Below are 13,203 nucleotides of genomic sequence, written 5' to 3' on the forward strand. Positions count from 1 at the left end.
GCGGCCGCTGCCCGAAGCCGGCGCGGCGGCGCCGCCGCGCGAAGCATCGCTAGGTGCAGCGGCATCGCTTGGTGCAGCGGCATCGCTTGGTGCAGCGGCATCGCTTGGTGCAGCGGCATCGCTTGGTGCAGCGGCATCGCTTGGTGCAGCGGCATCGCTTGGTGCAGCGGCATCGCTTGGTGCAGCGGCATCGCTTGGTGCAGCGGCATCGCTTGGTGCAGCGGCATCGCTTGGTGCAGCGGCATCGCTCGTTGGTGAGGCTTGCGCCGCGCCGCTCGCCGCCGCGCCTGCTGTCTCGCAGCCTCAATCATCAACGAATTCACTGATGGGCATACTCACTCATGCCGAGCCCGCCACGCCTGCCGTCTCGCGGCCCGGCGCCGTGGCTGCCGGCAGCACTTCGGCGCCTTGTCGAAAGACGGACGCGGCCGGCGGTGCGGCCGTCGGTGCCGCCGCCTCGTCCTGCCCGCAGCGGGGCGGCGAGGCGGCGGGCGGCGAAACGGCGAGGCGGGGCCGCTTTGGCGCGCTCGAGCGGCCTCCCTCCTCCTCCTCCTCTGCCCGCGAGGCTGCCTGCGCGCCGGCGACCGCGCGCTTGCCCTTGCCCCTCTTACTGCCCGTCGGCACGAGCTGCTCAAAGCACGTGTCGTGCAGGGGCTGGAGCAGCGCCGCCGCCGCGCCGTGCTCTCCGAGATCGGAGAGCGCGCACCTAAGGAAACATAAGGAAGCAGCGACTCGCGTCAACTCACCGATCGCCGCGCCGTGCTCGCCGAGATCAGAGAGCGCGCGCCCACGCAATGCCAAGAGCCGCGGGTCCTCCCCCTCCCCGCCGCCTCCCTCCCCGCCGCCTCCCTCTCCACGCCCCTCCGCCTCCGCCTCGCCCCCGTCGCCCGCGTCGCCCGCGTCGCCCCTGTGCTGCCGCGGCCCCGCGTGCAGCTCGAGGAGGGAGAGCACCTGTTCACACGCCAGAGGTGTGAACAGCGCCTCTCCACAGCAACGGAAAAAGCGAGAACCGTGCCTCGCGGGGCTTCCGCCGCCGCAGCGACAGACAGCACGCCGCCACCAGCGCCTCCTGCGAGCATGCGTCAACGGCGAGGGCGGACGAGTACGCCGAAGCGGCCTGGCATTCGGATCAGTGAGGAGTCATTCGTACACGCATGCATCTTGGTGTGAGGATACGCCGAGCCGGCCTCGGCGTCGCGGCGCAGCGCGCGCAAGCACTCGCCGCGCTTCAAGTGGACCAGCGGCGCGTACCTGCCCCCGAGGGATGGACCGTGAGGCATGAAGGGAGGGCGACGTGCCTAGCGATAACAAGACTCATGAGAATGAGAATCATACTAGTAGTACTAGCAGTAGTAGTAGCGACGGAGCGTCGCGTGGCTAGCGATCAGCCACGTCTCTGGGCGAGAGAGAAAAGGCCGGACACACGCGCTGGCTGCTTGCTGGTCAGCGGCCGTGCGCACCTCTCAGAGGCGAGGAGGCGGTCGTACAGCTCCAGCGCGACGAGAGGCCGGCCAACGGTGAGGTACACCTACATCAGCCACACACCCACACTCGGGAGGGAGGGAGGAGCTAGCGACTCGTTGCCAACCTCAAGCGGAGAGGGGACACCTTCGCAACCTCGTACAGCAAATCGTCCACGGTAGAGAGCGGCAGCGCGCCGCCGCCGCCGCCGCCGCCGCCCTCCGCGCCGCCGCCCTCCGCGCCGCCGCCCTCCGCGCCGCCGCCGCCGCCCTGCGCAGAGGCATCGCTCCGGAGCAGCGGCTGCCAGAGCCGCTCCGCCTGCTCCAGCTGGCCTACGAGCCACCCTCTCTCGACGTCGGTCACGGACTGCTTCAGCCGCAGTCGCCTCTGTCCTCCAGCTGTCGCCGGTGTACGCGCAGCAGACGCCCTCCCTGACTCGCAGATCGAGCGGCAGCTCCTTGCCACCCAGCCCGAGCGCCTCGCTCTGCCGCAGCGCCTGCACGCGCGCGATGCCGTCCGAGTACGCGCCGCGCTCGATCAGGGCCTGGAGGGGGCTTCGGCGGTGCCTCCGAAACCCGCTCCTCGGTTGCCTGCCTGCCTGCCTGCCTCTCTCTAACTCTGTCTGTCTGTCTGTCTGTCTGTCTGTCTGTCTGTCTGTCTGTCTGTCTGTCTGTCTGTCTGTCTGTCTGTCTCTCTCTCTCTCTCTCTCTCCCTCCTTCCCTCCCTCCCCCTCCCTCCCTCTCTCTCGCCTCGAGCAGCATGTTAGTCAGGTGGAGTGCGCAATGCGCCGCCGCCGACGCCTAATCTCCGAAGATCTCGCGATGATCTCGCGGTACTCTTGGGGTGTGGAGTGCCCCGGCTCCTCCGCCGGCTCCAGCGCGCAAGTCGTGGCCGACGCGGGCGCGGCCACCTCGCGGCCGCCGCCCTCGCCTCCTCCGCCTCCGCCTCCGCCCTCGCCGCCGCCTCCGCCCTCGCCGCCGCCTCCGCCCTCGACGCCGCCCTCGCCCTCGCTGCCGCCGCCGCCGCCGCCACCCACGCCGCCGCCCGCGCGCCGCTCGTCTGCCGCGCCGCCTGCCGCAGAGCTGGAAGCGGCGGCGGCGGGCGGAGACTCCTTGGTGAGGGAGGCGGTGACGTGCGAGAGCAGCTCAATCGCGCGGTCCGCCGCGCCCAGCTCCGTGTACGAGATCGCGAGCTGCCGAACGACATGCGCGTCGTGTGGCCGGTGCTGGAGGAGCGAGGCGAGGCCTGCGGCCGCCTTGCGGTGCTGGCCCAGCTGCGTGTGCAGCCGCGCCTGCTCCCACAGCGAGTCGACGTCGTCCGGCGTGAGCGCCAGCGTCTTGCCGAGGCAGAAGAGCGCCTGCTCCGCCTCGCCCACCTCGGTCGCGAGCACGGCGAGCCGGCGCCACTGCGCCGCGTCGCGGCGCGAGAGGTTGGCCGCCATCAGGTAGAGCTGCAGCGCCTTCTTCTTGTGCCCCTCCTCCTCGTAAATCAGGCCGAGCGTCTCGTACGGGTGCGGCAGCCGCGGGCAGAGCCGCACGACCTCGAGCAGCATCGCCATCGCCTTTTGGAAGTCGCGGTACGCGTACAGCATCGTCGCCTCGCCCAGCTGGCGCTGAACCTCGGGCGGGACCGTCACAGACATTGCCACGAGAGCACTCCTCCCCTCGTGTTGATGAGAGCAGGCGGTCGGGGAGCTTGTGAGGCGGCCTGAAGAGGAAAGAGAAACGGACGTGGGTCACATTACAAGGGATTCGGCTAGCGCACCACACTCCCCTCCTTAAAATCCCTGTGTGGTGGCGGCGTGCCGTTCTCCCATCCCTCCCTTGGGTTGTGTGTTTTCTTTCTTTCTTTACATTCTGCAACAGGAAGAGAAAGCATCAACGCAGGAACACAACGCACTCTCTCACATTAAAATCCCTGTGTCGTGGCGGCGTGCCGTCCTCCCATCCCTCCCTTCGCGTGGCTGTTTTCTTTCTTTCTTTTACTCTCTCACATGACAAGCGATTCCACGACACGAGTGTGGTGGAAAAGAGAAAGCGCGCGGCGCGGTAAAGAAAAAGAGAAAAGCGGGGTGCCGACTTGCTCATGGATGCCGACTCGCTCGAGCTCGCCTGGCTCCTCGACACCGAGTGCCAGGCTGTGCTTGCGCGTGTCGCAAAGCTGCTCGCCGACTGCGCCGAGGACCTCGAGGTCGACGAGGACGCCAAGCCGGAAGCGGTCCGGGGAGGCGACATCGACGAGGGCCGCGGGATGCGCTTCAGCGCCGCCCTCAACGGCCGGCGCATCGAGGCGCTGCAGGTCCAGCTAGCGCTGCCGGAGCTCGACCGGGAGGCGCCAGAGAGATAGTGGCGCGGTGAAGACAGCGTGGCCACGGAAGGACGGGGAGAGTCGGCCACACCCGGAGCAACGCAGACACAGGCAGCACCCCACCAGGCGCCGCTGCGCTGCTCCCTCGCGGCGCCGGCCCAGCGCGCCAAGCAGCTCGTGCTGCCGCAGCTGCTGGCGTGGCGGCGCTGGCTGGGCGAGGCGCTGGCCCTGCTGACGACGCCGCTGCCGGCCACGTGCGCCACTCTCTACTCGGCGGACGCGGCCGTCTCACGCCTCACACAGCTGCTCGGCAGGCCGCCACAACACAGTGAAGCAACGCCTCCCATTCGTGTTGACACGCCCCAAACGAGCGAGAGTCTGTCCTCACGCGGCTCAGGCGGCTCAGCGCTGCACTACTGATCACTTCTGAAAAGTAAGCATCGACGCTCGTGTCAGGCTGCTTGGCGTGCTGCACGCGGCGATGCCCGCGGCGCCTTCCGAGCTGTCGGCCGAGGTGACGCGGCTGATGCAGCCAGCTCTGCCAGAGGCATGGCGCCTCGACATCTCTGTCGCCGCCGAACCGCCGCGCGTCGTCGTTTCTGCGTACCCGCCGCGGGCGGCCGGCGCGGCCGGGGAGGGGTACGGCGCGCCGACGCACGCGGCGGCGGTCGCACCGAGCCTGGAGAGGGGTGTCGCGCGCGCCGAGACCGCGCAGCGGCTCTGCACGGATCTGGCGGCCAAATTGCGGCTCCATGTGGAGCTGAGGAGTGGTAGGACCCCCCCAGCGGCGCAGGGGCGCAGCGCTGTCATCTAGGGTAAAAAAGCCCTGGTCTGGCCGATTCGTTTGCTGTATCTCCCTCTATCGCCCCGTATCTCCTCGCATCTTCTCGCATCTCCCCGTATCTCCCCGTATCTCCCCTTTTCTTCTCTCTAGATCTCTCCCGGTTGCGGTATCTCCAGGTGTCTCCCGGTGGGTCTCCCGGTACGCTCTATCTCTCCCGGTATCCTATCCCGCCGCGCGCTGTATGAGTGTATCCCGCCATATCCCGCCATATCCCGCCATATCCCGCCATATCCCGCCATATCCCGCCATATCCCGCCATATCCCGCCATATCCCGCCGGGCCGAGCGTTTTTTATCTCTGGGTCTGTGGGCGCCCCCGCCCGCGCCGCCTCTGAGGGGGTCGGGCCCCCTAGACTGAAAACAAAAACAAGCTCGAAAACAGCCAAAATCAGCCTGCGAGAGAGGCACTGCGCGCCGCTGACCTCATGTGGGGATGTGTGCCGACACCAATACTGATCTAAAACCTGGAAACCCTTGTTCAAAGCCGACCCTAAGCGCCATCCTTCCTGCTCTCACCTGATGCTGCTTCCCCGCGCCGCCTCCTTGGGCCCCCTTGGGCGTATTTTCTACTCCCAGTGGGGTCCCGGGCCCCCGGGCCCCCTCTTGTTTTCTGTTTTCTGTTTTTCAAAACGCCCGCCCGCCCGCCACCCCGAGGCGGCTCGGCCCCCCACAGACCCAGAGATCAAAAACGCTCGGCCCCGCGGATACCGCGAAAAAAATCGGCCAGACCAGGGCCCGATAAATCGAAAAATCCACATCCGGTGCTCGCTAGGCCCCTAGAAGGCTGCTCGCGCGGGATATGACGGCTCTGGACTGGGCTGACTTCTGGGTGGAGTGGGTGCGTGCACGCGGCTGCTACGCAGCGGCTCGTCGACCGAAATGTTGCAGAGCCTGGCGCCCCTGAGAACACCCGTCGAACCCTGCCAGACTTAGGTATTCTCTGAACAGTTACTCTGTGTGTGTAGAGCTACTCCCCGTCCTTTATAGCTTTGTTTGTCTCTCGCTCTCCTTTGTTTGGCCCCAGACACAGTTATTGTTATGGTGTTATGGCTCTCTGGGCATAGCAGCCCATAACAGGCCCCATAACAGCCATAACACCCATAACATGTTATGGGCTGCTATGAGAGAGCCGTCCCGGGTCCACGGTGTTATGGCCCGAGAGGCCACGCCGAACTGCTCACCGCTGGAATTTTCGCTTCGCGCGCTGCCGCGCGCGCGCGCGAGGTAGGTTCGGCATCGATCGCCAAATATTTTCTCTTTTGCCCTCAAGTTAAATTGAATAACATCAACCTGCCTCCTGAGCGATGGCTTCAGATTGCTCAAGAGAACCCCCCCCCTCTCCCGTAACTCCCCGACCCTCCCAGATTCACGCAATTTCCTTCCCGTTTTTAACTTCTGATCTCAGAGCTCAGTGGAGTCGTAACCGTGTGCTCGTCCTCGTCGACAGCACATAGTTGATAAGTTGAAGCCGGAATCTTCTTGAAGTCGGAGACTCGCAGGTCAAGTGACGAGGGCTTCTGAACATGCACAACATTTGAACATGCACATGATGACCAAAATCACCCCGTTTTTGCCCATTTTCGGTCATCCGTCAAAATATCTGAAGATCTGTCTATAGGATTCTCCCCAAACCTTGCTCAGCTGATCCAGCACGGGCCGTAGGCCAGCCCTGGGCAAAGAAACCAGTACCTCATCGGGCTTCCCTGAGCGTCACAGCTCGGTGATCGTGCCGGCCGGACACCACTGTAACGTCCGTTCCGGGCATTTGGACGCGACCTTCGGGGGCAAAGACATGGGCTCTATGGCTCAGACTGGACTCCTCTTGGTCCCTTCTGATGCCCTAGGCCACACCTGGGCCTTACCTGGGGCGCTAGGGGGCGGGCAGGGTTTGCCCTCCGAAACTGGCCCGAGGCACCTTAAAGTACAAGTGGAGAAAAGGGGGGCGACCCTGCGTCTCTTTCTCTATTAGTCTGTATCTCTCTCTCGAGGTTCTCGAGGTGGATATCCTTTGGCCGCGTTGGGTAGCGAGGATTGGCGTCGGTGACGTGATCCACGCAGGCGTGTTTTCTGACGGCCGACCGTCAGTGCACGGCCCCTTCTCCGACGGCCCCGGCTACTCGAGTAGTTCCCGGACAGGGTTCCCGGGTTCGTCGGGAGTGACGCCTTCGCCGCCCGAGACCTAGCGCGGGGGTGGGTTGGAGGGGGCTCGCTGCGAGCAAGGGCTGCGTAAGAAGCCGATCCCCGTAGTCCGCCCCACTCCTCCCCATCGGGCCGCACCTGCGGCCGCGCCTCGCGTCTATCTAAACGACACAGGATGTGGCTCATGTGGTGGGTGTTCTGTTATTTCATACAGTAACGCTACTTACTTGTATAACCAACCAGATCGATGCGAGGACGCAAGTCCACACCAAACTCGGCCATTCCAACGGCCAGCCATGGACGGCCAGACCGCTCGCTTAAGGCTGATTGGCTAGGAGACGAACGGTCTACCTCCGACGGGGCGGTCTGGATCACGGGGGATGACATCCTGCCTCCCGGCACGCCGGGAGGAGGTGGTTGCTCCGCCGCCAGACCCCCCCCCCCACCACCACCCTCGCCCAAGCGCCAAGCCCAAGGGATCTACAATGGCTGTCTTAAGGTCCGACAGCGTTCGGCACCGGGGCACCGCCTCGGTATACAAAATGCGCCTGCGGGCGGACCCTTACAGATCACAGATCACACAGGACGTTGGGCTGTAAAAAATATTCTGCAAGGTACCTTATTCTTTTAAGGATCAAGCTGGACCATCATCCATCTACAACTAACTACTCGAGTACATTCCAGAGCATATTCTAGCATATCTTGGAATATATATGGACACCGAAAGCCTCTTGGAGGGCCTACGTAGGGAACTCCCAAATAAATTGCGCAAAATCGCGCAAAACGCGCAAAATCGCTCGCTCGCAGCGGTCGGTCGGTGGAGAGAGAGAGAGGGAGGGATGCCAGAAAACACGATCATCGCGTCGCGAGAAACGAATCTGCGAGACGTGAACATGGATCGCGTCACACTAATCCTCGAAAAAGGGATTTCCCCTTGAGAACCTCTAGGACACCAATCCTCGCGCCAACGCACCACCTCGAAAAAGGTACAAAACGGGGATGCGTCCAGTCAAAAGGCACGTCCTGGAGTTTGAGGCGGGCAAGAGAGCTGGCGACCGACCGCGACCGAGGGTGGCAGGCCCACGGCTGGCGGCGATGGACGACCGAGCGGAGACGCAGCGAACCGAGGAGCGGCTTACGCAGGGAACCGATGAGCGGCTTGCGATACCCTCTTGAGCCGACGATCGCACCCATGTACGTGCTGCCGATCAGCTCTCTGCTCGAGTACGACCAGCTGCCTGGCTACGAGCAGCTGTGCGCGGATGATAGGCTCGAACTCCACGACGAGCACAAGCCAACCGCATTCATCTCGCATACTTGGCTCGGCAGTGCGCACCCGGACCCAGAGGGCTCCTTCTTTCTGCTGCTTAAGGATGTGCTCACTCGGGTGCAGCGCCGGGAGATGCAGATCCAGGCCTTCTCTGTCGGACTCGCTCCCTTTTTCGGGCTGGGGCGGAAAGAGAAGCTTGGCGCGCTCAAGGACGGCTACATCTGGCTCGACTGGTGCTGCGTCCCTCAGCGGGAGACCCGCCGGTCCGCCTCCTGGCGAGAGCAGTTCATCCGATCCATCCCATCATACGTCGCACGGTGCCACTACTTTTTTGTGTTGGCCGGGGCCTGGACGCACGAGGACGGGTCGGTGCGAGACTTGCGTGCTTGGCAAAGCAGAGGCTGGTGTCGAATGGAGCAGCTCTCAAATGCGCTGTCGCCACATCCACGGCCGTTCGTCGTGTTCGAGTCGACGAGGGCGATGAGAGCCTGGCCTCCGAGCGGCGTTTTAGGCCACAACATCTTTGCTTTCTCCGTGGGCGAGGGAGCCTTCAGTGTCGATCGTGACAGGCTTGCGCTTGGTCCTGTGATCCTTTCTCTCATCGGCCGCGCCGAGCGGCGTGCCAAAGAGAGAGGCGAGCGCTCGGCGTTTCAGTTCTTGCGCGCCATTGCCGGCCTGCTGCTGACGGGCTTGGAAGAGGCGATACCTGCGTGGAGAGTGCCAAGAGGGATGCGACCGTTCGTTCACCATCACCGGCTGGACCCGCAGTCTCTCGTGCAAACCTCGTCGCGCCGCTCTCTGTCTGCCCTGGCGTGCGCTGTCATGAGTGGCAATCACGACATCGCAGCGCAGCTACTGGCGCAAGGAGCGTCGGCCCAGGACATCATTCCACGTGGCGAGTGGATGTGGCCCTTGACGCCGTACGCGCATGCGGGTGTCTTGGAAGTCGCCGCTCTCTTCGGCTGGCCAGAGATGGTCCGTCTCCTTCTTCGGCATGGTGCAAATCCGCGCCGAAGCGTGGCCGCCGGCTTGCCCTCCGCGATCCACGCCGCAGCCTGCTGCGCTCGCACCAGAGAGTGCGTCGAGGTGCTGCTGGAGGCAGACCCTTCTCTGGGCCACCTGGGCCTCAAGCCGGTTGGGTGGAGGCCCTTTCACCTCGCGCTCTTCACGGGCAGAGCGGCCATCGTTGCCTACTTTGCCGAGTACCACCCCCACCTGATGCATCTTGAGCAGCCCGACCTCTCCCCGTCGGGGATGGTGCTCACCGCGTTCGGCGACCTAGATACGCTCCGCGTGGCCATTGGCCTGAGCCGTGATGTCGAGGACTGCCGCGATACGGTCGGCTCACCCTTACTGAGAGCCATCTTTCGCGTTGCCGACGCAATCGCGAGCGCACCCCTGCCACTTCTGAGGTGCGGCTTGGGCCAGCGTCTCTACAACTCGCGCGCGGCAATGTCGCGCTGCACCGCGCTGCACGTGGCCGCCTTCCGCGGACACCTCAGAGCGATCGACCTGCTGCTCGAGCGGGGCTCCTCTCCGTCGAGCACGAGGCACCCCTTTGGGTTCACGCCCCTGCATACTGCCGCCATCCGTGGGCACGAGAAGGCTCTCGGGCGGCTGCTTGCTGCGGGCGCCGACCCATCCATCCGGTGCTCGCGCGGGATGACGGCTCTGGACTGGGCTGACTTCTGGGGAGTGGATGCATGCACGCGGCTGCTACGCAGCGGCTCGTCGACCGAAATGTGCAGAGCCTGCCCCTGAGGACACCCGTAGAACGCTGCCAGACTTGTACTCTCTGTGTGTACTACTCCCCGTACTTTGCTTGTCTCTCTCCTTTGTCGTTGTCTCTCTCTCCTTTGTCGTTGTCTCTCTCCCCCCTTTGTCTAGTGCGTTCATCAATCAATCACTCACAAAATTCTCATCACAAATATATATCGTGGTTCCTTTCTCTGCTCTCTGCGGGAGAGGGGGGGGAGTCTACCCCAACATCACGCAGCCAGACACGTGCATTTTTTAACTGACAAGTTAGTTAGGACACGAGACGATCGAGGGGTCCCGTACCATGCGGAATCGACCCTATCCAGTGCTCAAGTGCTCAAGGACACGATGACCAGTGAGGTGTCTCTAGGAGCCGGGGGCGCGAAGATGGCGGGCGCTGATTCGAAGTTGGCCGACGTTGTGCGAACGCCTCGCGAGCATATGCGCGGCGCTGAGCTTTGCTCGGACGACGTTGCCTTTATTGAGGAGATCCACAGGAGCTCGGGCGGTTCTGTCTACGCTGGGCGTGATCGCCGCACCGGGGCGGCTGTGATTCTCAAGGTAGCACGAGCGCCCACCATTTAGGAGCGCCCACCGTTTAGGACGTGGTTGCCGACCTCGACAGCTCCCCTCCCTGTGCCTGATAGGAGCGGCTGAAACCTGAGCTGGGGTCCGGTGCATCGCTCGCGCACGAGCTTGACCTGTACGCGCGGCTCCCGCGCCATCCGCACATTGTCGAGTGCTGTGGTCACTTTTGGAAGGGCAGCGGCGCCGACGTCACTGCGGGCTGGGCATCGGATGGGAGGCGCTCGCGCGGCGGCTGCGTCAGAGGAGGAGCCAGACTCGTGCTCGTCCTTGAGGCGGCGCCACTGGGCGATCTACACGAGCTTGTGCAGTCGCGGCGCAGGCTCGGAGGCGTCCCGCTCGCCGAGCGGTTCATCTGCTCGCTCTTCACGCAGATTGCCTCTGCAGTCGTGCACTTGCACGCCCACGGTGTCGTCCATCGCGACCTCAAGTCTTTGAACGTCGTGCTCTTTGCCGAGGCGGACGCCGTAGCCACTGCCCGCGGTATCCTGAGGAGAGAGGAAGACGCCATGTGGCAAGACGTGGGCAGCTCCGGCGAGACGTACCGCTCTGTCCCCATCGGTGCCATCCGAGCCAAGATCTGCGACCTCGGCGTCTCGCGGGCCAGATCGAACGACACCGTCTACTTGCAAACCTTTTGTGGCACGCCTGCCTACCTAGCTCCCGAGATTGTGGGCTCACGGCCGTACACAGAGGGTGCGGACGTGTGGTCGCTCGGTGTGCTCCTCTACGAACTCGCCGCGTTGTCGCTGCCCTTCTTCGGGCGCAGCGTGCGCGAGGTGTCGGACCTGATTGCACGTGGGAAGTTCGCACCGCTACCCCCAACCTACTCGGCGGGGCTGGTTGGGCTGGTCAGTGCGATGCTTCAGCTCGATTTGGATCGGCGGCCCGATGCGCAGCGGGTCCTGGAGTGGGCGAAAGGGCTGGAGCTGGACCGCGCTGCTCAAGCTGCGCCGAGCGAGGCCGCACCCGCACCAGGCGACCATTCGCTCGGTGGGGAGCCGACGGCGCAGACGGCGAGAGAAGCTGTATCCTCCACAGATAGCCCCTCAACCGATGTGAACCGCCGGGACCGACACGATGGCCGCGCGCTGAGGGGCAAAGGGCGGTGTGATATGGCCGCGCAAGGCCACGGGGCGCCCCGGGAGGACGCTAAGCATAGGGAGACGGCGCCTCCTCGCGAAGGGAAGTTTGAGCGGTACCGGCGCGAGTTCGAGGAGCGGCAGCGCTGTGCGGCCGTGGAACGGAATGCCACTGAGGGCGTCACGGGTGGGACGGCGGACATTCTGGTCATGGAGGAGGCGCCTCGCGCAGAGGAGGCAGCTCGGGTTCCCCCTCCGCGTGTCGACCGCCAGAGCGAGGCTGAGCCGCCCGCAGATGCCAGTCCGGGCACGGGACAGGCGCTGGACTCCGCACGCGAGCCATCTGTTTCCGCGGTCTCCGCGAGGAGCGAGAGGCTTGTGCAGAGGCGCCGCGAGCGGGACGCATCGCTCTCGTCATGCGGCAGCTGCCAGACGCCCACTTGCGAGTCTTCGCGCCCGCCGTCGACCCCCGGGATAATGATCACCGAGAGCGCGGATAGGTGGCCAGAGCAGCAGGTCCAGGCGTACGTGCTCGCGCAACAAATGCTGGCGCTCCACGCCAACAGCCGCTGCCAGCAGAGACCCATTCGGGCCGCACCGTCCCCTCAGCAGTACTCGCATCCAGACCCCGTCTTCTCGCGACCCGGCTCCGCTCGGCCTTCTCGGCCAGGGTCCGCGCGGCTGGGGTCGGCACGAGGGCGGCTTGGGGTGGCCGGGGACGGATTCGATCTGATTAGCGGGGCGCCGCTGCGCAGGGGCAGGCGTGGAGGCAAAGAGCAGTAGAGTCAACTCCTCAACTGAGCTCTGCCTGTGGTGAACCGCACAGTGGTAGCAATGCATGTGCATGTGCATGTGCACACTTGCGCTCAAAAAGCTCAAAAGATGTGTTAAAAACTCATCGCCGCCTCCAGTCTCGCGTCCTCAAAAATAAATAAACGCGTGGCACCTCCAAGGCTCCAAGTGCACCTCTTCAGGGAGATCGGAGATGGGCGTAAAAAAAGAACAGTCACCGAGAACAGGTGGAGGTGCCTCCCCCGGCCCGCGTGCCGCGTGCCGCGGGTCTTTTTGTGTATGGCTATGGGTTCTTTGTACACAGACGGTGCTGGAGTCTTTGTACATGCGATGGACACCGTTAGTGGGGACGCAGGACGGAACCAGACTCCACGTGCACCTAACCAAAACCTCTCCCGGCTATCTTATCTGAGAGTGGCGTCAGAGGGCGAGGCCGGGCGGCAACACGAGCCCCGCCTTCTTCGCCTCGGGCTCGACCTTGACGCCGCACACCGAGGCGAGCCGCAGCGCCGCTGCCGGGTCGGAGCAGGCGAGGCACTTGCGCAGCAGCTTGGACTTCTCCGTCTGCACCTCCTGCCCCAGACCCACGAGGACGAGGTTCACCTCCGCCCAGATGTCGGCGGGCATCCACGCCTCGATGGCGCGCCGCGTCTGCTCGGGCGTCTTCGTGCCGCCCGGCCCCGCCCACCCCAGCTGATTGCAGATGCGGTGGACGTGCGTGTCGACAGAGATGCCCTCGACCTTGCCAAATGCGACCCGCAGCAGGATGAGCGCCATCTTCGGCCCCACGCCTGGCAGTGCGAGCAGCCCATCCATCGTGTCGGGCACGCGGCCGCCGTGCTGCTCCAGCAGGATGCGCGAGGTCGCCTTGAGATACTTGACCTGCTCACACCCCCACGCCGTGAAGAGGGGCCGCTCACCGGTCGCGTGCTCGCCTCGAGGGCCGGAGTAGTCGCCTTGTTGTTG

The 13,203-nt window shown here is 64.5% G+C and overlaps 5 protein-coding genes across 5 annotated transcripts; 2 read left to right on the forward strand and 3 right to left on the reverse strand.

The window, feature by feature from the left end:
• Positions 1-339: 339 nt before the first annotated feature.
• On the reverse strand, positions 340-3,103 carry EMIHUDRAFT_250694 (hypothetical protein; the record flags this gene model as incomplete). The annotated part of the gene is made up of 6 exons (XM_005756514.1): positions 340-706; positions 1,011-1,117; positions 1,271-1,298; positions 1,461-1,528; positions 1,829-2,005; positions 2,594-3,103. 6 exons carry the CDS (start codon positions 3,101-3,103, stop codon positions 340-342), a joined length of 1,257 nt encoding a protein of 418 aa, XP_005756571.1.
• Positions 3,104-3,537: 434 nt separating this feature from the next.
• Positions 3,538-4,826, reverse strand: EMIHUDRAFT_79821 (hypothetical protein). The gene is made up of 2 exons (XM_005756515.1): positions 4,225-4,826; positions 3,538-4,082 (listed from the first exon to the last, which is right to left on the reverse strand). Exons 1-2 carry the CDS (start codon positions 4,576-4,578, stop codon positions 4,035-4,037), a joined length of 402 nt encoding a protein of 133 aa, XP_005756572.1. The 5' UTR covers positions 4,579-4,826; the 3' UTR covers positions 3,538-4,034.
• A 3,074-nt stretch (positions 4,827-7,900) lies between these two features.
• Positions 7,901-9,781, forward strand: EMIHUDRAFT_121693 (hypothetical protein; the record flags this gene model as incomplete). Its single annotated transcript, XM_005756516.1, has 2 exons — positions 7,901-8,337; positions 9,094-9,781. 2 exons carry the CDS (start codon positions 7,901-7,903, stop codon positions 9,779-9,781), a joined length of 1,125 nt encoding a protein of 374 aa, XP_005756573.1.
• A 438-nt stretch (positions 9,782-10,219) lies between these two features.
• Positions 10,220-12,178, forward strand: EMIHUDRAFT_250697 (hypothetical protein; the record flags this gene model as incomplete). Its single annotated transcript, XM_005756517.1, has 5 exons — positions 10,220-10,339; positions 10,426-11,356; positions 11,492-11,691; positions 11,811-11,891; positions 12,116-12,178. 5 exons carry the CDS (start codon positions 10,220-10,222, stop codon positions 12,176-12,178), a joined length of 1,395 nt encoding a protein of 464 aa, XP_005756574.1.
• A 479-nt stretch (positions 12,179-12,657) lies between these two features.
• Positions 12,658-13,107, reverse strand: EMIHUDRAFT_77534 (putative endonuclease III; the record flags this gene model as incomplete). Its single annotated transcript, XM_005756518.1, has 1 exon — positions 12,658-13,107. A coding segment is annotated over one exon (450 nt), but the record flags the coding sequence as incomplete, so codon positions are not given.
• Positions 13,108-13,203: the final 96 nt, after the last annotated feature.

This window comes from Emiliania huxleyi, assembly GCF_000372725.1.
Source record: "Emiliania huxleyi CCMP1516 unplaced genomic scaffold EMIHUscaffold_968, whole genome shotgun sequence".
Lineage (NCBI taxonomy): Eukaryota > Haptophyta > Isochrysidales > Noelaerhabdaceae > Emiliania > Emiliania huxleyi.

Excerpts from the sequence above, each read along its gene's own strand:
- EMIHUDRAFT_79821 (XM_005756515.1), bottom strand. The coding sequence starts at position 4,578 with ATGACAGCGCTGCGCCCCTGCGCCGCTGGGGGGGTCCTACCACTCCTC. Across the intron at positions 4,083-4,224 it reads CGTGCAGCACGCCAAGCAGC|CTGCCGAGCAGCTGTGTGAG; the intron begins CTGACACGAGCG and ends TGTTGTGGCGGC.